Raw genomic sequence first — 23,044 nt, 5'->3', positions numbered from 1 at the left:
GAAATTCTCTCTCTCCTTAGAGCTACTTCATATCTCTGGATGCTCTCAGTGCTCTTGGTGACACATTGGCAGCACCTGAACCCAAACCTGAACCACCCAAACTCAGGCCCGAGGACATTGTCGCAGTAAGAGAGACACATTTAATTCACATTGCATGTAACTCATGTGCTCTTTGAATGTGTTGTGTCTTTTGAAAGGAGGAAAAACACAAAGAGGAGGAGGGTGTTCTTGTAGGAGAAGATGAGGACACAATTCCTCCAGAGTACAGGTTTAACAAGGACGAACTTATGAAATTACCTGCTCCTAAACCTGAGGTAAGACTGCTACAGCAGTCATTGTTTTAGTTTACACTCTGCTCAGACATGATACATTTATGAACATCACTAAATTGTAATTGTCTCATAATCCACACCTGCAGCCCAAATTGGATACCAATGATGCCCTGGACATTCTGTCTGGAGACTTTTTGACCTCCTCTGCTGCTCCTGTGGTCTCTTCCTCGGCTGCTCCTGCACTCGTAAGCTGTGCTCTGTTGTGCCTGGGATCCTTATGGATTATGATGCATGAATATCACGCCAACATCTTTGGTTCATGTCTTCTCTCCAGTCCTCTGCCGACTTTGCTCTGGATACAGGAGACTTTGTTTCATCCTCTGCTGCCCCCACAGTCAAGTCTTCTGCTTGTCCCCCCACAGAAACAGCAGAACAGGTACCAACAATACAACTAAACTCTTTGTAGCCTTTTCTGATATTCTGTACTTTGTCATGATATCAGAAGTTCAGTAGTCGATACAGATACTTGTGAATTTACGTTTTCGATACTTATTCCATACCACAATTTTAAAAAACTGAACTCATGCACTTTTAAATTCACTACTTTATTGGAAATGATTTAAAAATGAAAAGTATTTAAATATTACTGTACTTTGGTCTTTTTCTCGGAATTTAAATTGCAGTCGTAGCTGCCGAGAAGCACTGTGGCCTTACTAATATGCTCATTAATAACAACAAATGTCAGCTATTTTACATTAGAAGAGAGTATATAAAACAAACAATATTGTTCTTAATATTCTTTCACAATGGTGGTTTTGTGACATGTCATTTGTAATTAAGTAGGCTCATAAAAATGCTAAAAAATACAATACAGACCAAAAGTTTGGACACACCTTCTCCTCATTCAGTGAGTTTTCTTTATTTTCATGACTATTTACATTGTAGATTGTCACATCAAAACTATGAATGAACACATGTGGAGTTATGTACTTAACAAAATAAAGGTGAAATAACTGAAAACATGTTTCATATTGTAAAATAGCCACCCTTTGCTCTGGTTACTGTTGTGCACACTCTTGGCATTCTCTCCATGAGCTTCAAGCACACCTGTGAAGTGAAAACCATTTCAGGTGACTACCTCTTGAAGCTCATGGAGAGAATGCCAAGAGTGTGCAAAGCAGTAATCAGAGCAAAGAGTGGCTATTTTGAAGAAACTAGAATATAAAACATGTTTTCAGTTATTTCCCCTTTTTTTGTTAAGTACATAACTCCACATGTGTTCATTCATAGTTTTGATGTGACAATCTACAATGTAAATAGTCATGAACATAAAGTTGAATGAGGAGAAGGTGTGTCCAAACTTTTGGCCTGTACTGTATATCTATAGACAGATCTTTGTGGTTTTTTTTTTCTTTATTGGTATCACAATTTCTGCTGTTTTCCATTACATTATGCCCTTTCACTCTGTTTTCCTGTCTTGTTCATTATTTCTGCAATGTGTTCATAAAAAAGAGCCGTGTTCCACAAATTGGCCACTAGTTCACTTATTTCGACAGGAAGGCAAAGTGTTGCCAAACAACAGAAAAGTGACTCTAATCTGTGTTTTCTTAGCACTTACATGGAAGTGATAAATGTTTTGTGGACACGTAGAGCCACTCCCTGGGTTAGTGCTAGCGAATCTCATTTACACGGCGAATACTTTCATGACGGACCGCTTGTATTTGATTAGAAACGGACGCTCCACAACTGCATTCCTGACAGGCTTCGACGAATAAAAGTAAATATTTGGGAAAGACTAGATATTTTTTCCAAGAATTAAGCGTTGTACAGTCTTCGATAGTAAAATACTGCAAAAAGCTTGTGTAACGGCAACTAACCTTCCTTTGTCGTTTCCTCGGCAGGGCATAAAGTTTCTGACGCCTGTTTTTTTTTTTTGATCAGCTGTCCTGCGTCCCACAATAACAGACTGACGCCGATCCAAAGTGTAAAAAAAATGACAGGGTTTATTTTCACTTTTCTTCCTGACAAACGCAAACAAGGATAGCAAAACATAATACAGATGACGTTAGCACAAACCCATCATTGAGGCGCTAGGACGTCTTTAGTAAAATTCAACACAGTCGAAAAAGCTGTTCGGCCTTTCAAAACAAAACATCGTCACATTTACGGCAGTTGCTGACAATTTACGACAGTTACTGGCACTTTACGACACTAAACAGAGCAAACTAATAGAGCACAACTACATTGATAAGTGAAAGACACTACTTTAAACTATATACCAATAATATAGCAAAATACCAAATATACAGTCATTTAAGCTATTACTGTACAATTAAATGTACCGTATTTTCCAGACCATAGGGCGCACCAGATTATAAGGCGCATTGCCGATGAGCGGGTCTCGTCAGGTTTTTTTTTCCAGACAAAAGGCGCACCGGATTATAGGCCGCATTAAAGGGGTCATATTATTTCTTTTTTTTTTTTTATTTAAAACATTTCCTTGTGGTCTACATAACATGTAATGGTGGTTCTTTGCTCAAAATGTTGCATACAAAACGGAAGATATGTCTTGCATTATACACACAGCATAATAATACTCCTATGTTGAAGCACAGTACAATCCATCAAGCGGTGTGGCTTCATAGCTTACCAAAGTCCTACTACAACATTTTGATAGATTTTTGAGCGCCGAGTGTAATGTTCTATATTTTCAGTGGAACATATACATTTTTGGTCATATTGCAGTCTACACTATCTCTTATGTGTGACTGCCATCTACTGGTCACACTTATTATTTCACCATGTCCCAAATAAAATAGCTTCGAGGTCGGTAAGCACAACCAAAATTGTTCCGTACATTAGGCGCACCCGGTTATAAGGCACACTGTCGAGTTTTGAAAAAAACGAAAGGATTTTAAGTGCACCTTATAAGCCGAAAAATACGGTACTTTAAACAGCCTGATTTGTGAGCATAAAAAATATGTGTAATTATGTCTGAAATGGCTCTAACAGCTGGTATCATGTAATTATTGCTTCTTGGTGTCGACTTTATATCAAAATATGTTGACTTGCAACACAACCCAAATAATAACTGTTTGTTTGTGCATTGTTGCGTCCACAGCTGTCCGCCGGAGCCGACAACGCCCTGGATGCACTGTCAGAAACTCTGATAGGTATCACCCCCGTCCCTCAGCCAGCCCCCGTTGCTGCCAAAGACATTGTAGACGTAGGTTGCACCGGAGAAAAACACTCTCCTGAAATCAATGAGTAAAGTGTTGACAATTGTTAGGAATTGACAGACATATAATAACATTCAAAAGTCAAGGGTCTTGCATTTCTGGATCAGATCTGCATTATGTAGATTTCATCACTCTCTGTAATGTTGTTCAAGTGTGGAGCAAATTGTGAGCGTTGTCTCCAATGTTTGTTTGGTGTGCAGGAAAAGAAGGCTGTTGAAGAGAGACTCATTAAGATGGGAGAGAGAGATGACTCACTCCCACCAGAGTACAGACCCACAGAGGAGGATCTCAAGGTAAAAATTATTTCATATTTATTTTACACCGTCAGGTTTTCCTCCAAGTATCAATGCATGGAAACATATTTACTCAAATAGTGATGGATGCTTCAATGAATGACTTTGCTGCTGCCACTAGGTGGCTGTAATGACCTTTATATTACTGATGCCAACATATGTTGCAGTAGAGCAGTGGTATCAAACTGAGGGCCACATCGCAGTTATGGTTGCCCTCAGAGGGCCATTTTTAACAATGAGTAATATATGAATATACATGAATACATTAATAATATATTTTTTTACAAAAAATATTTACATTTTACTTTAAAAACTGGCAGCTCAGTCACCAGAATTTTACAGTAAAAGCAGTGTTTTTTTTTACAGCATATTAAAAAAATGAATGAATGGAATGGAGAAACAATACCACTGTTTTTAGCGGTAAAATTCGAGCAACAGAGATGCAAATCTTGATTTAATGTTTTTTTGTTTGTTTTTTAATGTTTTAGTGTCTTACTGTATATGGAAAAAAAACAGTACCAAGGTTGATTTTACGGTAAAAAATTAAAAAAAATTAAACTGTAAAATCTATTGTCAATATTACAGTCTTTGTTTTGTTTTGAAATCATAAGTCAAGCAGATATTTAAGTACAGTATTTATCTTTATTTGAACAAAAACTATTTTTGGAATACCAGTACATGATAATAAAATATTTTGATTTTGATATTGAATTTTAAAAGAGATGCAATTGCATGCAGTACATGAGTTTTAATGTCAAAAGGGAAAGAACAAATATATTTAGTAAAAAAAGATGAAACGTTTTATTAAGGCATATTATTTCCAGGCTTCTGCGGGCCAGATTTGAGTTTGACACCTGTGCAGTAGAAGTATTTGACAAAACACAGTGTATCAAAAGAAATTGTCTCTGAATGCTGTGTGGAGCATTTTTAGCTAATATAAAAAAGAAAGCTGCTTTAAACCCCCCTGTACTCTCTGCAGATGAGTAAAGAAACACCTCCTGAAATACAGTGCTTTATTTTCAAATCAAATCATTCACAGTGTCTATAATACAATCTTTTTTTCTTTTTAAGAAAATGGCCGAAGCGAAGGCGAACGAAGCTGCCAAACCCAAGAATGTGAGTCCTTCACACAACCATGATGGTGATGATGACTCTTTGATCAACAAATCTGCATGCTGAAGTTCAGGTTTCTTGTGTTTTTGAAGTCTATGGACGATAAGAAAGCCTTGGATTTGCTGTCCAGTGATTTTACTACTTGCCCACCTGCTGCTGCTTCAACAAAGCTGACACCTTCTGTGCTGGATTCACAGCCCCTGAAGGTAGGACATCATTTAACAGTACATGAAGTAACTGGCATAACAATAACAACTCATTTCCTATCAGTATTTATTACATAAATATATTAGAAAATAATTCAGCACAAATGTTCCAATAGGGCTCACAATTGAAAGAAATTGGAGGCATACATTTTTTTATATAAAGTGATATGTAAACATTTTCTCCCACCTCCAAAGACATGCACCTAGGGATGATGTTCGAAATCGGTTCTCCCGGTTGTTCGATAAGAAAAGAACCGATTCCATGGACTTGAATCCCTTTTTGAGAACCGGTTCCCGTTATCGAGGCCACTATAGTAAAGAAAAAGAGTTGGTTCTTTATTCCAATCCCTGGGAACGAATCCCTTCCCACGTACAGGAAATGCCCTGTGGGACTGCAATGTTATGCCCATTTGATTGTAGACTCTTACTGACACCTTGTGGCGATATGAAAATACTACACGTCATTAGTTTGGGCACTTCCGGGTTGGCGAGACAATTGATAAGTAGACAAGTTGTGTTAGCTCCTACAAGCCTTGGAAAAGATAAGTCTGTAAGTAAACTGTTTAACTTGTTTATGTAACTCAATATTAAGGTGGAAAGTGGTTAAGTTTGATACTAAGATGTTTATTGAAAAACGATTTTTGTGCACTGTTTCAATGGATGTTTTGAGGACTTAAAACGGCTGCCAGTCGTGTATTTCCACCATCGAAATAGTTTCAACACTCAGAAGTATTTGTTTGATGATAGTACTGTATATTTGTGTGAAGCTAATATTTACATATTGTGTATTACATTTCAGTATGTTCATTGAATCACATAGCTTATACATTTGTCAATGTGTGTATTTCAGTTTAAAAAAAATAAAAAATAACAGTCCAGTGCAAGACAAAAGTAAAGATAGGAAAAGACAAAGCAAGATCAACAACAATAAAGAGCCTAAATGGATTCATCTGCTTTGGATTGTTTGTTAGCTGTATAAGCTCAACACGTATAGTGAGGGCAGAACAGGCAATATGCAATTATTGCCAGGCTTGGCTCTCATGTAAGGGGGGAAGAATTGTTGATTGATGACTGTGGTGTTCTTAGTGTCATAGTGTGTGTAGTTAGTATGTTCCAATAGCAGCAGAAGTGCACTTTTTGGAGAGCTGTATTATTTTCAGTTTTGTGCCCAAGGGACTGATTTTATTTAACACTATATTATTATTTATACACCTATAGTGATCACAGAGACAGGTTGTTTTTGTGTTACTGTATATATTTGTTTTTCTGAAAAATCCCACTTCATATACTTTGGGTAACAACAGTCAATATTTTTTTAAATAGTTTTTTAGGGGGGTCAATATTTATTTATTTATTATTATTTATTTTTTTCTTATAAAATAAAAGTGAGCCTTTGTTAAACCAAATATTGTGTTTTTTTTTCCATGTATAACAACCTATCTGGACTCGATAAGAGGATTCGATAATGGGCTCGAACTCGATCATTTCTTATCAAACATCATCCCTACATGCACCTGGGGATAGGTTGATTGGCAACACTAAATGGTCCCTAGTGTGTGAATGTTGTCTATCTGTGTTGGCCCTGCGATGAGGTGGTGACTTGTCCAGGGTGTACCCCGCCTTCCGCCCCAATGCAGCTGGGATAGGCTCCACCTTACTATACCACAAATGTTACGTGTACGACTCAATGACGCCCTCTGGAGGTTGTTCCACCCGGTCCTAACTACGAAGTCGAGGTTGCAGAGCCTAACTTAGGTGTCCACTTTGTTACAGAGCAAGAGCAAGTCCAAGTCCAAGCCTAAAGTAAGCAGAAAGCCTGCTGCATGGGGAGCATAACGTGCACAACATTCATGGCATTATTGCTGTATCAGGTCTAACAAATGTACATTTGGCTTGTGTGGGCATGATCCTGTACACAGCTTGTTTCATTATTGCATGTAGACCTTTCTTAAAGGGCAACTGCACTTTTGTTGGAATTTTGCCTATTGCTCACAATTATTATGAAAGACAGGAAGACAAAAGGTTTGTTTTTTTGTTTTTTACTTTAAACATATACAAATGGCTCGTTCTTTGTTGCTACATTATATATATATACCTGCAGTGTGTATATTGTACATATTACATGTTGTTATGAAGGTGTCTGTTACTACATTATATATATACCTGCAGTGTGTATATTGTACATATTACATATTGTTATGAAGGTGTCTGTTACTACATTATATATATACTTGCAGTGTGTACATAAAACGTTGATAAAGGGTTTTGAGGGTTTTTTAAATTATTTTAAACATTTGTCTTCTTGTCTCTCATGTTGATTGTGAATGACAGGCAAAATTCCAAAAATAATAGTGTAAGTTAATACTGGATCGTTATTAACTTCCTTTTTCCGTTTTTCTAGAAGGAGCTTTCTGCATCCGACCTGCTGTCTCCCCAGAAGAGCTCAGACGTAGTGCCAACAAGAAAGAGCTAAACTTCCCTGTCAGGTTTGTGTCTTCCATCCTTTATTTCACATAAGGAGAAGGAATGTTCACACTGCAGCATCTAAAAAAGTGTAACTCTCACCTTTAAAGTGAGAATGTGGCTTTTACCAACAATATGTTTGATTTGACACACTTTATAGTTTATTTTCTATACTGGATTATTCTACAGTAACAGTAGCATACCTGCCAACTACTCCGGTTTTCCCGTAATTAGTACGGTTTTCATCAAGCTATTCCGGGTTACGGTTGCAGTGATAAAAAAATACGGTTTTTCATTAATTTAAAAAAAAAAAAAGTTTTTAAGTTTTATTCACGAAATCGCGTAACAACAATGACAATCGACACTGCTTCCCGTAACTTCCTATCGAGCCATTCCGAATGCCATGCGCGAGGCTATTTATAGCACCGCTGCCAAGCACGAGGCACCAGTTGCCATTGTTTCCAAACGAGTGAACGATCATGGAATCATCCGGAGAAAAATCGCAAACGAGTCTTAAACCGAAAAGAAAACTGCAGTCATTCCGTGAAGAATATTCAAAAGCCTATCCGGGAATAATTATCCGTTCCAAAAAGGGTGAAAACTACGCGAATTGCACCTTGTGCAGACAAGATTTTTCGATCGGACACGGAGGAATTAACGATGTAAAAGACCACGTTGGGACAAAAAAACACAAGTCTAATGCCGTTGCTAGCGATACAAGTGGAAAACTTTCAACGTTTTTCGTCGCCCAAACAGATTCTTTGGATGTGATAAATGCCGAAGTTTTATTTACGGAGGCAATAATTGAGCAAACAAAAAGGTAATGACACCAATGTTATCTATTGGAATTGTTTAGTACTGTTGTACTGTTAAAAGTGTTTATACTATTTATGCTTTCAAGTCCAAGTTGAAGAAATCTTGTTAAATGTTGACAGCATAACTACCAAAATACAGAAGTATGTCCTTAATATTTTTGCAGTGCTATTTCTGTTGAAAAGTTCAAATGATTACATTAGAGATGTGATGTGCCACTTTTCAAGTGTCTGATGGCTTCAATTAATTTTCATTAATTTTTCATATTTTGAATTCTTTTGAAAGGCTTACAAAAAAACTACATTTGAATTGTAATTCCATGCTATTGACAGGACTATTAATTTTAATGAAGTTAGCTTACCATGTTTACAGTATGATAATTGTGATAGAAATGTGAATTTTAGGCACAGAATATTTTTTACAATTGAACAAGGCAGTAGATTATACAAGCTTGGACAGAAAGTTAATAATGACACCAATTTTTTTTTTAATGGAATTGTTTAGTACTGTTTTACCATTTGTTTACTGTAAAAAGTGTTTATACTGTTTATACTTTCAATTAACAAATTGAAGTATTGTGAAAGGTTGACAGGATAACTGGCATTAACTGTCAAAATAATTTCAAACTATTGAAGTTAGCTTACAGAATAAACATGTCAATCAACCCATATGATTTTTGCTGTAATATTTTTGTTTTGAAAAGTCACTGTGACTGATAGAAAAGTGATGGTTTTAGCAACATTTTAACCTGTCTGAGTGCTAATAATCATTTTGCGTCGGGGGGCGAAGGAACCCCCCACCAGGACTTTGTCCTGGACCTACCGGGGCCTGCGGCCCCTGGACCCTGGCTACTAGGTTTTTCTGATTTCAAAGTTGGCAGGTATGCACTAGTATTTAACTCACTCTACTACATTTATATTCATGTGTAAGGCTGCAATTGAGAGATACTCACTCATAAGTGTTCCAATATTTATTTGTTCAAGTCAATATCAATACAGATAACTTCCTGCTTTTCAATACCAATACTGATAAGTTATCTATATCTATTTTATCCATTTGGATTTCACTTTAGTTTGTGCACAAGGCTCGCATGCTAAAAAAAAAAATCAAAGCATGGCCATTTTGATATTTTATTTTGTTTAAAAAAAAAAACAAAGTTGTGTTGTCAAATTATTAATTTTTGCAATCAGTATAATCACACCTTTTAAATTGTATTAATCATGGTTAATGATTCAAATGTTTTATGGGTTTTAGGGCTTTTCTACCTTCAAGGTACTCAAAGCGTTTTACTTGAATGCACGTTACTTATTTGTTCAAAACTTGGTAAAAAAAAACAAATACTGAACGACATCCTAGACCAGGGGTAGGCAACCCAAAACGTTGAAAGAGCCATAATGGACCAAAAATACGGAAAACAAATCTGTCTAGAGCCGCAAAAAATGAAAAGCCGTGTATAAGACGTAAGTATCTATATTAGCCTATATTCGCATTGCCGGCAGTAAGTCGGACACGTTTCCGGTGAGGGTTGGACTCCGCCAAGGCTGCCCTTTGTCACCCATTCTGTTCATAACTTTTATGGACAGAATTTCTAGGCGCAGTGAAGGCGTTGAGGGGATCTGGTTTGGTGGCTGCAGGATTAGGTCTCTGCTTTTTAAACATGATTTGGTCCTGATGGCTTCATCTGGCCAGGATCTTCAGCTCTCACTGGATCGGTTCGCAGCTGAGTGTGAAGCGACTGGGATGAGAATCAGCACCTCCAAGTCCGAGTCCATGGTTCTCGCCCGGAAAAGGGTGGAGTGCCATCTCCGGGTTGGGGAGGAGATCTTGCCCCAAGTGGAGGAGTTCAAGTACCTCGGAGTCTTGTTCACGAGTGAGGGAAGAGTGGATGGTGAGATCGACAGGCGGATCGGTGCGGCGTCTTCAGTAATGCGGACGCTGTATCGATCCGTTGTGGTGAAGAAGGAGCTGAGCCGGAAGGCAAAGCTCTCAATTTACCGGTCGATCTACGTTCCCATCCTCACCTATGGTCATGAGCTTTGGGTCATGACCGAAAGGACAAGATCACGGGTACAAGCGGCCGAAATGAGTTTCCTCCGCCGGGTGGCGGGTCTCTCCCTTAGAGATAGGGTGAGAAGCTCTGTCATCCGGGAGAGATCAAAGTAAAGCCGCTGCTCCTCCACATCGAGAGGAGCCAGATGAGGTGGTTCGGGCATCTGGTCAGGATGCCACCCGAACGCCTCCCTAAGGAGGTGTTTAGGGCACGTCCGACCGGTAGGAGGCCACGGGGAAGACCCAGGACACGCTGGGAAGACTATGTCTCCCGGCTGGCCTGGGAACGCCTCGGGATCCCCCGGGAGGAGCTGGACGAAGTGGCTGGGGAGAGGGAAGTCTGGGCTTCCCTGCTTAGGCTGCTGCCCCCGCGACCCGACCTCGGATAAGCGGAAGAAGATTGATGGATGGATGGATCTATATTAGCCTACTATCAAAATGACTGTGTCGCAGGCTGAAGCAAATCTTTGTTGACAGAAATGTTGAAATGTAATATTTATTCTACACATTTTTACAACATTAGAAAGCATTAGTAAAACAAAGGTCTTTCAGAGGGTGAGATAACTCCTACAAATGACCAAAGGTATACATGTGTGTGTCCAAGTTAAAGGAAACTGCAGGCTGTCTTCTTTTAATAGATTTACTATCATCTTTGGCAAACTAGGTAATGTTTGCTGTGGTCTGGAACAACATGACACACAAACAACTATCAGAAATGCAGCCAATATTACATACAGATATGTAATATTGAGACATGCAAATACAGAGGACATAAGTAAAGGAAATTAAATGAGCTCAAATATAGCTACAAATGAGGCATAATGATGCAATATGTACATACAGCTAGCCTAAATAGCATGTTAGCATCGATTGGCTTGCAGTCATGCCCTGACCAAATATGCCTGATTAGCACTCCAACAAGTCAATAACATCAACAAAGCTCACCTTTGTGCATTCATGCACAGTGTAAAATGTTTGGTGAACAAAACGAGACAAAGTGGCATAAAACACGTCTTTCTGTGGCAGCGTCGGAGAAAGTTGTACATGTAAACAAACTACGGGGAGTTCAAGGACCGCCGAAATTGGCGCTGGCCAAAATCCTGTCACCAGTGAAGCATGTTTCATGCAAACTGTGTGATTTCTAACAATTAGGAAGGTTTGTGTCATGTTTCTGATCGCTGTTGTAGCGACAGACCAGCCAGGACTATTACACCAGCAGGGCCTGAAAAAGCAGTACGTTACATGCCAGAGTTGAACACTTGATGAACATTCCACAAAGTTGTGAATGCATGTTTGTGTTGCAGGTCGTCATGCAGTCTGACCTCCACAGGACACGCAGTGAGGAGATTCTACTTTTCTAAATCATTAAGGATGTACATTAGTTCAACACACACACACACACACACACACACACACACACACACACACACACACACACACACATCAGTCAACTGCGTTCTTGCTTGGTTTCTCTTAAAAGTGGCTGATAAGACACTTTCACTTTCTGTTGGCGGGAACATGGTGGAGACAAAAGGAGTTGAAATCAGTTAAACGTGTGGAGTGAACTGAGAGAAGACAGCTTTTGTCCGTCATGTTGTTTTTGATATATTTCCAGCGCTACAGCTTGCAGGAGTGTACAGTATTATTAGGAAGTTGTGCAATGCTGACCTTCCATTAATACAATAATGTACAGCCTCGCTCTCAGACCCTTTTCACGCACACGCCATTTACAAAACAAATATCCGTCATGCAGGGAGGGTCTTTGGTATATATTTTTGTAAAAAGTTCAATTGCACTTTGTAAACCGACATGCTGTTTACGACAAACTGTAAAAAAACAAAAAAACAAAAAAAGGTTTTACTCTGTGTTAGGAAACACTGTATGACTTCCAAAGGGCTTTTTTTTTTTGTATGTAAAGACAAATACGTTATTATCCCTCCCTTCTAAGCTGTGTGTGGGTGTGCATCAGGAGATGGGAGCTATATTTTACTAATACTCGTTGAAATAAAAGTCATGAAAAGTAGACGTGCCTCGCCGTTTGTGCCTGAAAGGGATTCTAATATGAATTATGTGGAGAAAGGCTAAATACTGCTGTGTGTGTGTGTGTCTGTGTGTGTGTGTGTGTGTGTGTGTGTGTGTCAGACCTAAACAGCAACACAAACTTCAGACTTGGTGCAGGTTTTTCACGCTGCAAAAAAAGGTGTAACAACCCGCTTCCTGTTGATGTGGAATGGGGGAGCTCACAACTACTTTTTCTTTTTTGCTAAAACTATTGAAGGTTTTTTCTATCATTTAGCCAAGATCCTGAATGACTGATGGTGGGGACGCAAAATGAGCGGGTTTGATGTGTTAAATTCACAAAGTGACATATGAATAAAGACAAATATATTGCCTTGGATTTGAGCTTTCTTTGATGTCTCAAGCTGAATATCATAGACCACAAAATAAAGGATGTGAAATGTACAATTTATGTTGACAGCCATTCAACACCAGTGGAAAAAGTCTAATACAAATGTAAACATTCAATACTAATTATATAGGTTTGTGGAAATCAGAGCAATTGTGTTGAGTTATTGTGTCGAAATATGGGCAAATAACTACAAATGTTTACTTCATGCTCTTAACGGTGTTACAAAAGAGATGAATTAGAACAGGGTTGTCAAAATCATTTTCATTGAGGGCCACATTGTAGTTAGGGCCGCTTGTAACAAGCAATGATGCATGAATTTGCCCATGCATTTGATTAGTATTTCTATTTTTTTACGTACACAGTAAAAAAAAAACTGTATCTTTTACAGTAAAAAAGCAGCAACTCAATCACCAGAATTTGACCATCAAAAGTACAGTGGTTTTTGCAACATTTTACAATAAATGGAAAAACTTTACCATCGTTTTTATTTTATTCTGCCAACTGAGCTGCCAATTTTTTACTGTTAAAAAAACTGTGATACTGTTTTAGCATAAACAGTAAAAAATAACAAGCATAGATCTTACAGCTCAGTCCACACAATTTCCCCTCAACAATTTAATTTAAAATGCTGTCAAAACATTGCAAATTTTACAGTAAAATGTAGTGTCATTTTTACAGTCTACAATTTGATGGATAACTTGCTCTAAAACCAGAAGTCAAGCAGAAATGTAAGTATTTTAACAAAATAAAATGTTTGGAAAGTATGATAATATATTTTATTAAAGTTGAAAAGGTCCTGCATTTGTTTCTGTTAAAATGTAAAGAACAAATACATTTAGTAAGAAAAGATCAAGTACTTATTAATTGACGCATATTATTTCCAGGCCTTTGCGGGCCACATAAAATGATGTGGCCTTGAGTTTGACATCCCTGAATTAGAATAATACATAGATATAGAGAACATACAAACACTTTATTTATTGAAATTCAACAATTGAGTGCATTTGCAAACAGCTAAAATGACGTACAAAGCAAACTATAAACCTGCTAGCCAAGAATGTACAACAATTCTTCTCAACAAAAGAGGAGAACCATAACTTGCACGTGCAACACTTAAAACCTTTAGCACAGAGGTGTCAAAGTCATGTTAGGTCAGGCGCCGCATGGAGGAACATCTGTGCACATTGACTATTACCAGCATGGCATTCAAACTACAAAATAAAGACAACTTCAGATTGTTTTCTTTGTTTTACTTTGGCCAAAAATAGAACAAACACATTCTGAAAATATTACAATAAAAATATAGAAAAAAGTCAAGTTTAGATACATGAAGGAAAGAAGAAAGTGAATGAATGTTTATAACTGAAGACATTTACATATGCATGAAAAATTGGTTTTCTTTTGTATTGTTTTTTGAATGAATGAAGACAATATAGAATGTGAGATATAACAGGATAATGCATGCGTTTATCATTTGTTTTCAAAATGCTTACAAAAAAGTGGCACCTCAGAAATGTACTGTGGGACCCCATTTGTATGACTTGATGGGGCCCCTGGGGGCCATAGATCATTCATTCGCGGGCCGGATCGACAACAATTCTTCTCAACAAAAGAGGAGAAATATAACCTTCGAGGAAAATGTCATTTTAAACATTTGTATGCACGTACAACACTTTAAACCTTTAGTATATCAGTTTGTGAATGAAATGATGGAATGGATTAAACAAAGAAATGAAATATAATTCACTTTAAGAGACTGTTGAAACTACAAGTGTTCACATAGAACAATAATTATGATCAACATCTTCAACCCTTTATTTCTTTTTTTTAGATAAAGATTATTTATGTATTTAATATTTGTTTACTTACTATGGTATATTATTTATTTATTCACTGTTCTGTTACAGAGAACAAGGAAATGGGATGAAATTGCTACAGTATGAAAAAGGGTAGGATTAAATAAGCTCAGTTTCTTTCTACTCCTTTTCAGTCGTGCTGTACTGAAATACGTGATGCACTACATTGTATCGTATGCATCTTCCAAATAAACTGAAACTCCACTGAACTGAAGGCACAATGAAAATGCAAAACAAAGAAATGTATGAGAGAAATGCTACTAAAATTGAAAACAATATACATCAATTCTATTTAACTAGAAATGTTTGAACACTCCTGAGAAATACAGATTGGGGTTTTTTTAGTGAACCATTTTAAAAAAAATTACAAACAAAATGTCCGTGGGGCAGACACACATTTGTTTGCTTCACATAAATTAGTAGAATGAAGTTCACCCGATGATCAAGTGTGCTGCGCTTGTTGTTTTTTTCCAGGCGCCATCTTCTGCGGCCTGAATGAGACCAAAAACAAAGTCGTTAAAAAACATATTTTATTCAAAAAATAATATTGTGCTAATTAATCATACATTTTATTACATATTTTTTTTATTATTCAATCCAACAAAATAATACATAATAACACAATTCCAATTCCAAAACCAAGCAACAATCAACAGAGCAATTGAGAGGACACACAAACATGACACAAAACAATCCAAAAGCGGCCAAACAAAAATGATCAATATCAACATTAATAAGGATTCCAACATAGCAGTGATTAGAAATCCCCCATTGACATTATCATTACAGCCATTTATAAAAAATCAAATAACATTGTGACAGTGACTTACACATAAACTTGACAACACATTGTGTACAATATTTACCACCAAGATAAAAAATAAGTCATATTGTAGCTTCATTTAATAGTTCAAACAAATGTAAATAATGGATCCCATATTCCAATATATGACTCATTATTATCTCAATTTTTTTTTACTAATTATCATCTCCATAGCTTGTGTGTAGCACTCAGTATTTATTATCAATTGTTTTAATATGACCCTTTTTGTTATGATGCATATTGAAAGAAATGCATTTTTACACTGCAAAAAGTGAAATCTAAGTAAGATGAAATATGTCAAATAAGGGTGATAATTGCTTATTTTCTGTCTGATAAGATCATTCTTCTCACTCAGCAGATTTGATGTTAGAGTGTTTTACTTGTTTTAAGTGTTTTGGTCCTAAATGATCTCAGTAAGATATTACAGTTTGTTGCTGAGATGTGATGACCTATATTGAATAAAACATGCTTGAAACTAGAATATCAAGTGTTGTGTCATCAACACTCTCAAGTATAAAACTACTTTTTTAAAGTCATCATTTCTTATTTCAAGCATGAAAAAAAAGTCATGATGCCGAGCGCATATCATGATGTCAAGATAATGGCACTAGCATTTATTTCATTTAAGAATATTTTTCAACATATTGAGCAAAAAGGTCTCTTTTTTTTCTACCAAGAAAAGTGCACTTGTTATTAGTGAGAATATACTTATTTTAAGCTATTTTTGGGTTCATTGAGGTTAGCTAATTTGACTTGTTTAGGAAAGTCTTGACAAGCCGAATTTTCTTGTTCTATTGGCAGATCATTTTGCTTAGTTCAAATAAAATACCCCTCATTTTGTTATTTTTTTTCTTGTTTTTGAACACTGACTTTTTGCAATGTAGTCCTTTGTTCAACTTATTTAGTTATACTAGTGGTGTTCCTCAAGGTTCCATTTTAGGTCCACTCTATTTCATTACGTGGGCTATTCAACTGGTGGCCTGCAGGTTCAGTTAAAAAAAAACATGTAAGAGACTCACATTTTTGCAGCAGATTCTTAAAAACACGAGAGTGCTGTCATATAGATGATCTTTGACTAGCTTTTTCGTTAAAAAAAAAAAAAAAACCTCTGTAACTTTGACAAAATACATGTCTACTGTAGAGGACACTGGTTGTCCGGATATTGAGCAAAACATTTTCAACATATTGAGCAAAAAGGTCTCTGTTTTTTTTTTCTACCAAGAAAAGTGCACTTGTTATTAGTGAGAATATACTTATTTTAAGCTATTTTTGGGTTCATTGAGGTTAGCTAATTTGACTTGTTTTGGAAAGTCTTGACAAGCCGAATTTTCTTGTTCTATTGGCAGATCATTTTGCTTAGTTCAAGTAAAATACCCCTCATTTTCTTTGTTTTTTTCTTGTTTTTGAACACTGACTTTTTGCAGTGTAGTCCTTTGTTCAACTTATTTAGTTATACTATTGGTGTTCCTCAAGGTTCCATTTTAGGTCCACTCTATTTCATTACGTGGGCTATTCAACTGGTGGCCTGCAGGTCCAGTTCAAAAAAACATGTAAGAGACTCACATTTTTGCAGCAGATTCTTAAAAACACGAGAGTGCTGTTATATAGATGATCTTTGACTAGCTTTTTTGTTAAAAAAAACCCTCTGTAACTTTGACAAAATACATGTCTACTGTAGAGGACACTGGTTGTCTGGATATTGAGCAAAAAAAATTCAACATATTGAGCAAAAAGGTCTCTGTTTTTTTTTTTCTACAAAGAAAAGTGCACTTTTTATTAATGAGAATATACTTATTTTAAGCTATTTTTGGGTTCATTGAGGTTAGCTCATTTGACTTGTTTTGGAAAGTCTTGACAAGCCGAATTTTCTTGTTCTATTGGCAGATCATGTTGCTTAGTTCAAATAAAATACCCCTCATTTTGTTTGTTTTTTTCTTGTTTTTGAACACTGACTTTTTGCAGTGTAGTCCTTTGTTCAACTTATTTAGTTATACTATTGGTGTTCCTCAAGGTTCCATTTTAGGTCCACTCTATTTCCTTACGTGGGCTATTCAACTGGTGGCCTGCAGGTCCAGTTCAAAAAAAACATGTAAGAGACTCACATTTTTGCAGCAGATTCTTAAAAACACGAGAGTGCTGTCATATAGATGATCTTTGACTAGCTTTTTCGTAAAAAAAAAAAAAAACTCTAACTTTGACAAAATACATGTCTACTGTAGAGGACACTGGTTGTCCGGATATTGAGCAAAACATATTTAGCAAAAAGGTCTCTGTTTTTTTTTCTACCAAGAAAAGTGCACTTTTTATTAGTGAGAATATACTTATTTTAAGCTATTTTGGGTTCATTGAGGTTAGCTCATTTGACTTGTTTTGGAAAGTCTTGACAAGCTGAATTTTTTTGTTCTATTGGCAGATCATTTTGCTTAGTTCAAATAAAATACCCCTCATTTTGTTTGTTTTTTTCTTGTTTTTGAACACTGACTTTTTGCAGTGTAGTCCTTTGTTCAACTTATTTAGTTATACTATTGGTGTTCCTCAAGGTTCCATTTTAGGTCCACTCCTGACGTGGGCTATTCAACTGGTGGCCTGCAGGTCCAGTTCAAAAAAACATGTAAGAGACTCACATTTTTGCATCAGATTCTTAAAAACACGAGAGTGCTGTCATATAGATGATCTTTGACTGGCTTTTTCGTAAAAAAAAAAAAAAAAACCCTCTGTAACTTTGACAAAATACATGTCTACTGTAGAGGACACTGGTTGTCTGGATATTGAGCAAAAAAATTTCAACATATTGAGCAAAAAAGGTCTCTGTTTTTTTTTCTACCAAGTGAGAATATACTTATTTTAAGCTATTTTTGGGTTCATTGAGGTTAGCTCATTTGACTTGTTTTGGAAAGTCTTGACAAGCCGAATTTTCTTGTTCTATTGGCAGATCATTTTGCTTAGTTCAAGTAAAATACCCCTCATTTTTGTTTTGTTTTTTCTTGTTTTTGAACACTGACTTTTTGCAGTGTAGTCCTTTGTTCAACTTATTTAGTTATACTATTGGTGTTCCTCAAGGTTCCATTTTAGGTCCACTCTATTTCATTATGTGGGCTATTCAACTGGTGGCCTGCAGGTTCAGTTCAAAAAAACATGTAAGAGACTCACATTTTTGCAGCAGATTCTTAAAAACACGAGAGTGCTGTCATATAGATGATCTTTGACTAGCTTTTTCGCAAAAAAACAACAAAAACCCTCTGTAACTTTGACAAAATACATGTCTACTGTAGAGGACACTGGTTGTCCGGATATTGAGCAAAACATTTTCAACATATTGAGCAAAAAGGTCTCTGTTTTTTTTTTTTCTACCAAGAAAAGTGCACTTGTTATTAGTGACAATATACTTATTTTAAGCTATTTTTGGGTTCATTGAGGTTAGCTCATTTGACTTGTTTTGGAAAGTCTTGACAAACCGAATTTTCTTGTTCTATTGGCAGATCATTTTGCTTAGTTCAAATAAAATACCCCTCATTTTGTTTTGTTTTTTCTTGTTTTTGAACACTGACTTTTTGCAGTGTAGTCCTTTGTTCAACTTATTTAGTTATACTATTGGTGTTCCTCAAGGTTCCATTTTAGGTCCACTCTATTTCATTATGTGGGCTATTCAACTGGTGGCCTGCAGGTTCAGTTCAAAAAAACATGTAAGAGACTCACATTTTTGCAGCAGATTCTTAAAAACACGAGAGTGCTGTCATATAGATGATCTTTGACTAGCTTTTTCGCAAAAAAACAACAAAAACCCTCTGTAACTTTGACAAAATACATGTCTACTGTAGAGGACACTGGTTGTCCGGATATTGAGCAAAACATTTTCAACATATTGAGCAAAAAGGTCTCTGTTTTTTTTTTTTCTACCAAGAAAAGTGCACTTGTTATTAGTGACAATATACTTATTTTAAGCTATTTTTGGGTTCATTGAGGTTAGCTCATTTGACTTGTTTTGGAAAGTCTTGACAAACCGAATTTTCTTGTTCTATTGGCAGATCATTTTGCTTAGTTCAAATAAAATACCCCTCATTTTGTTTTGTTTTTTCTTGTTTTTGAACACTGACTTTTTGCAGTGTAGTCCTTTGTTCAACTTATTTAGTTATACTATTGGTGTTCCTCAAGGTTCCATTTTAGGTCCACTCTATTTCATTACGTGGGCTATTCAATTGGTGGCCTGCAGGTCCAGTTCAAAAAAACATGTAAGAGACTCACATTTTTGCAGCAGATTCTTAAAAACACGAGAGTGCTGTCATATAGATGATCTTTGACTAGCTTTTTTGTTAAAAAAAACAAAAACAAAAAAACCTCTGTAACTTTGACAAAATGCATGTCTACTGTAGAGGACACTGGTTGTCCGGATATTGAGCAAAACATTTTCAACATATTGAGCAAAAAGGTCTCTGTTTTTTTTTTTCTACCAAGAAAAGTGCACTTGTTATTAGTGAGAATATACTTATTTTAAGCTATTTTTGGGTTCATTGAGGTTAGCTCATTTGACTTGTTTTGGAAAGTCTTGACAAGCCGAATTTTCTTGTTCTATTGGCAGATCATTTTGCTTAGTTCAAGTAAAATACCCCGCATTTTGTTTGTTTTTTTCTTGTTTTTGAACACTGACTTTTTGCAGTGTAGTCCTTTGTTCAACTTATTTAGTTATACCAGTGGTGTTCCTCAAGGTTCCATTTTAGGTCCACTCTATTTCCTGACGTGGACTATTCAACTGGTGGCCTGCAGGTCCAGTTCAAAAAAACATGTAAGAGACTCACATTTTTGCAGCAGATTCTTAAAAACACGAGAGTGCTGTCATATAGATGATCTTTGACTAGCTTTTTCGTAAAAAAAACCCAAAAAAAACCTCTGTAACTTTGACAAAATACATGTCTACTGTAGAGGACACTGGTTGTCTGGATATTGAGCAAAAAAATTTCAACATATTGAGCAAAAAAGGTCTCTGTTTTTTTTCTACCAAGTGAGAATATACTTATTTTAAGGTATTTTTGGGTTCATTGAGGTTAGCTAATTTGACTTGTTTTGGAAAGTCTTGACAAGCTGAATTTTCTTGTTCTATTGGCGGATCATTTTGCTTAGTTCAAGTAAAATACCCCTCATTTTTGTTTGTTTTTTTCTTGTTTTTGAACACTTGACTTTTTGCAGTGTGCTCTTTGCTGCCACGTTACTAAAGTGACGCCGTGTCATTGGGGTGTTTCTTTTTAGGAATGTGATTGCTTCTTTTGTTTTCAACCATAACTCTTTTATTCTCTGACATACATTTATTTTGTTTGGACTACTTACTTATTATGGAACACATAGTTCCATTTCATGTGTGACTAGTAAGACGTAAAAGGACATACCTCTTCTTGTAATGATGCGGGCACCTGCGTGTTCTCACTTCTGCAACAAAACATCCAGTAGAAGTTTGGCATAGAAAGTTTGCGTGAAGTTTGACACATAAAGTACTGTAAGTTTGAGACGTAAAGTACTCACGGTTGCAGTAGACGATGAGGATGAGGATGATTAGGACAAGAAACACGCAGCTGCCCGCTAGTGGAATGAGAATAGTAGGACTACAAAGCAGGTGGTCTGACAAAAAGAAAGGTGTGTATTATTTTCATGCCGGTGGTAGAAAATGGATGGAGTTGGAGATGTTGGGACGTTTCACCTTTCTTTGTCGTCGTCTGGCAAACACACGGCGAGGCGGCGGTGGTTCCATGGGCTTTGACGGCGGGTGCAGGAGTTTGCTTTAAGGCGGCCTCTGTTTTTTCTCCAGAAAAAAAAAAGGCAGAAGTTTGATATGATTCAAGAAATGCCGTTTTTTCCCCCCAACTCACCTCCCAGCAGTCGCGTGACGGCCCCAAACACCAGCCGGTTGCTTTTAAGCGCGGCGCAGCTGTAAAGGCCGCTGTCACGATCTCTGCTGAAGGAAGCCACGGTCATGATGTTGTTGGCCATGCTTTTACCAGCAAAGGTGGTGGAGTACGAGGCGCCCTCGGACTTGATCATGCCCTGGTTGGAGAAAGATGCGATGAAGTCCATGCCCGATCCCTCCAGCACTCGGAACCAGACCACCATACTGCCCGCCTCGGAGGGCACGCACTGGATGGCTAACTTCTGGCCTTCTTTGAGGGTGTGCGTGGCCGCGTCTGAGGATTCTGCAGGAGGACAAGCACGTTTGTGACTGAGCGCTACAAACATTGAAGAAGAGAACTTACTGTGGGCCAACAGGAGCAGTGTCACAATGTAGATCCACTGCAGAGCCATCTCAGAGTGATGCTGATTGAGGTGGGGGGGGGTCTGCTAGTCGTGTAGCCACGCCCCTTCCTGCTGCACATGTGCCCTACTGAGTGTTTGAGGAGGGAGGGGCTCCATGTACTGACACAGGAAGTCAATAACCTGCCCCATTATTATGTTGATTATCACTAGTCCATTTTTGGCTTCTTTAACTTGAGTGAGAAGTCACCAGTTACCAAGAACGTCAGGCCAGGGGGAACTTTTTTTATATTTTAAATCAGGGGTCCCCAAACCACGGTCCGTGGGCAGGATACGGCCCGCCAGCGTCCAAAATCCGGCCCGCGGGAAGTCCCAAGTTTTACTATAAAAAAAAAAAAAAATTCTAATCCATTTTCCAGCGCGTGTTACTCTCGGTGTCTAAAAATGCATTTGTTTTTATCATATTTGGAATATTTGATATATTAATGATAAGTGGATGTGTTGTGGCAGTTGCGGATGTCACCAATGCGTGTGAAGTGAAAACCATTTCAGGTGACTACCTCTTGAAGCTCATGGAGAGAATGCCAAGAGTGTGCAAAGCAGTAATCAGAGCAAAGGGTGGCTATTTTGAAGAAAGTAGAATATAAAACATGTTATTTCACCTTTTTTTGTGAAGACATAACTCCACATGTGTTCATTCATAGTTTTGATGTGACAATCTACAATGTAAAAATAAAGTTGAATGAGGAGAAGATGTGTCCAAACTTTTGGTCTGTACTGTATATATATATATATATATATATATATATATATACACATATACATACACTACACTGCCAAAAGTATTTGGCCACCTGCCTTGACTCACATATGAACTTAAAGTGCCATCCCATTCCTAACCCATAGGATTCAATATGAAGCTATTACAGATTCAACTCTTCTGGGAAGGCTGTCCACAAGGTTGCAGAGTGTGTTTATAGCAATTGTCCACCATTCTTCCAAAAGTGCATTGGTGAGGTCACACACTGATGTTGGTGGAGAAGGCCTGGCTCTCAGTCTCCGTTCTTATTCATCCCAAAGGTGTTCTATCGGGTTCAGGTCAGGACTCTGTGCAGACCAGTCAAGTTCATCCACACCAGACTCTGTCATCCATGTCTTTATGGACCTTGCTTTGTGCAGTCATGTTGGAAGAGGAAGGGGCCCGCTCCAAACTGTTCCCACAAGGTTGGGAGCATGGAATTAATAATAATAATAACTGGGATTTATATAGCGC

At 37.2% G+C, this 23,044-nt stretch overlaps 2 protein-coding genes across 13 annotated transcripts in view; one reads left to right on the top strand and one right to left on the bottom strand.

Annotated features, from left to right (window-relative positions):
• The window catches only part of cast (calpastatin), a 113,423-nt gene extending 100,577 nt beyond the window's left edge, over nt 1-12,846 (top strand). For 11 of the 12 annotated variants that reach the window (XM_061932677.2, XM_061932683.2, XM_061932678.2 and 8 more), the window contains 11 exons: nt 21-125; nt 198-314; nt 419-517; nt 607-708; nt 3,394-3,498; nt 3,712-3,804; nt 4,876-4,920; nt 5,010-5,123; nt 6,897-6,926; nt 7,525-7,609; nt 11,753-12,846. In XM_061932677.2, the coding sequence (XP_061788661.2) occupies nt 21-125; nt 198-314; nt 419-517; nt 607-708; nt 3,394-3,498; nt 3,712-3,804; nt 4,876-4,920; nt 5,010-5,123; nt 6,897-6,926; nt 7,525-7,596 (882 nt within the window). In that variant the 3' untranslated portion in view covers nt 7,597-7,609; nt 11,753-12,846. The remainder of the gene's footprint in view (nt 1-20; nt 126-197; nt 315-418; nt 518-606; nt 709-3,393; nt 3,499-3,711; nt 3,805-4,875; nt 4,921-5,009; nt 5,124-6,896; nt 6,927-7,524; nt 7,610-11,752) is intronic. The other variant, XM_061932676.2, reaches the window with a different exon arrangement.
• Nucleotides 12,847-15,074: 2,228 nt separating this feature from the next.
• cd8a (CD8a molecule) lies at nt 15,075-21,823 on the bottom strand. The gene is made up of 6 exons (XM_072912641.1): nt 21,774-21,823; nt 21,393-21,713; nt 21,224-21,325; nt 21,049-21,144; nt 20,916-20,955; nt 15,075-15,205 (listed from the first exon to the last, which is right to left on the bottom strand). The coding sequence occupies exons 1-6, from the start codon at nt 21,820-21,822 to the stop codon at nt 15,157-15,159; spliced, it is 657 nt and encodes a 218-aa protein (XP_072768742.1). The 5' UTR covers nt 21,823; the 3' UTR covers nt 15,075-15,156.
• Between the last annotated feature and the right edge of the window lie 1,221 nt (nt 21,824-23,044).

This window comes from Nerophis lumbriciformis, linkage group LG38 (assembly GCF_033978685.3).
Source record: "Nerophis lumbriciformis linkage group LG38, RoL_Nlum_v2.1, whole genome shotgun sequence".
NCBI lineage: Eukaryota > Metazoa > Chordata > Actinopteri > Syngnathiformes > Syngnathidae > Nerophis > Nerophis lumbriciformis.
This window is presented reverse-complemented; position numbering and strand designations above follow the sequence as displayed.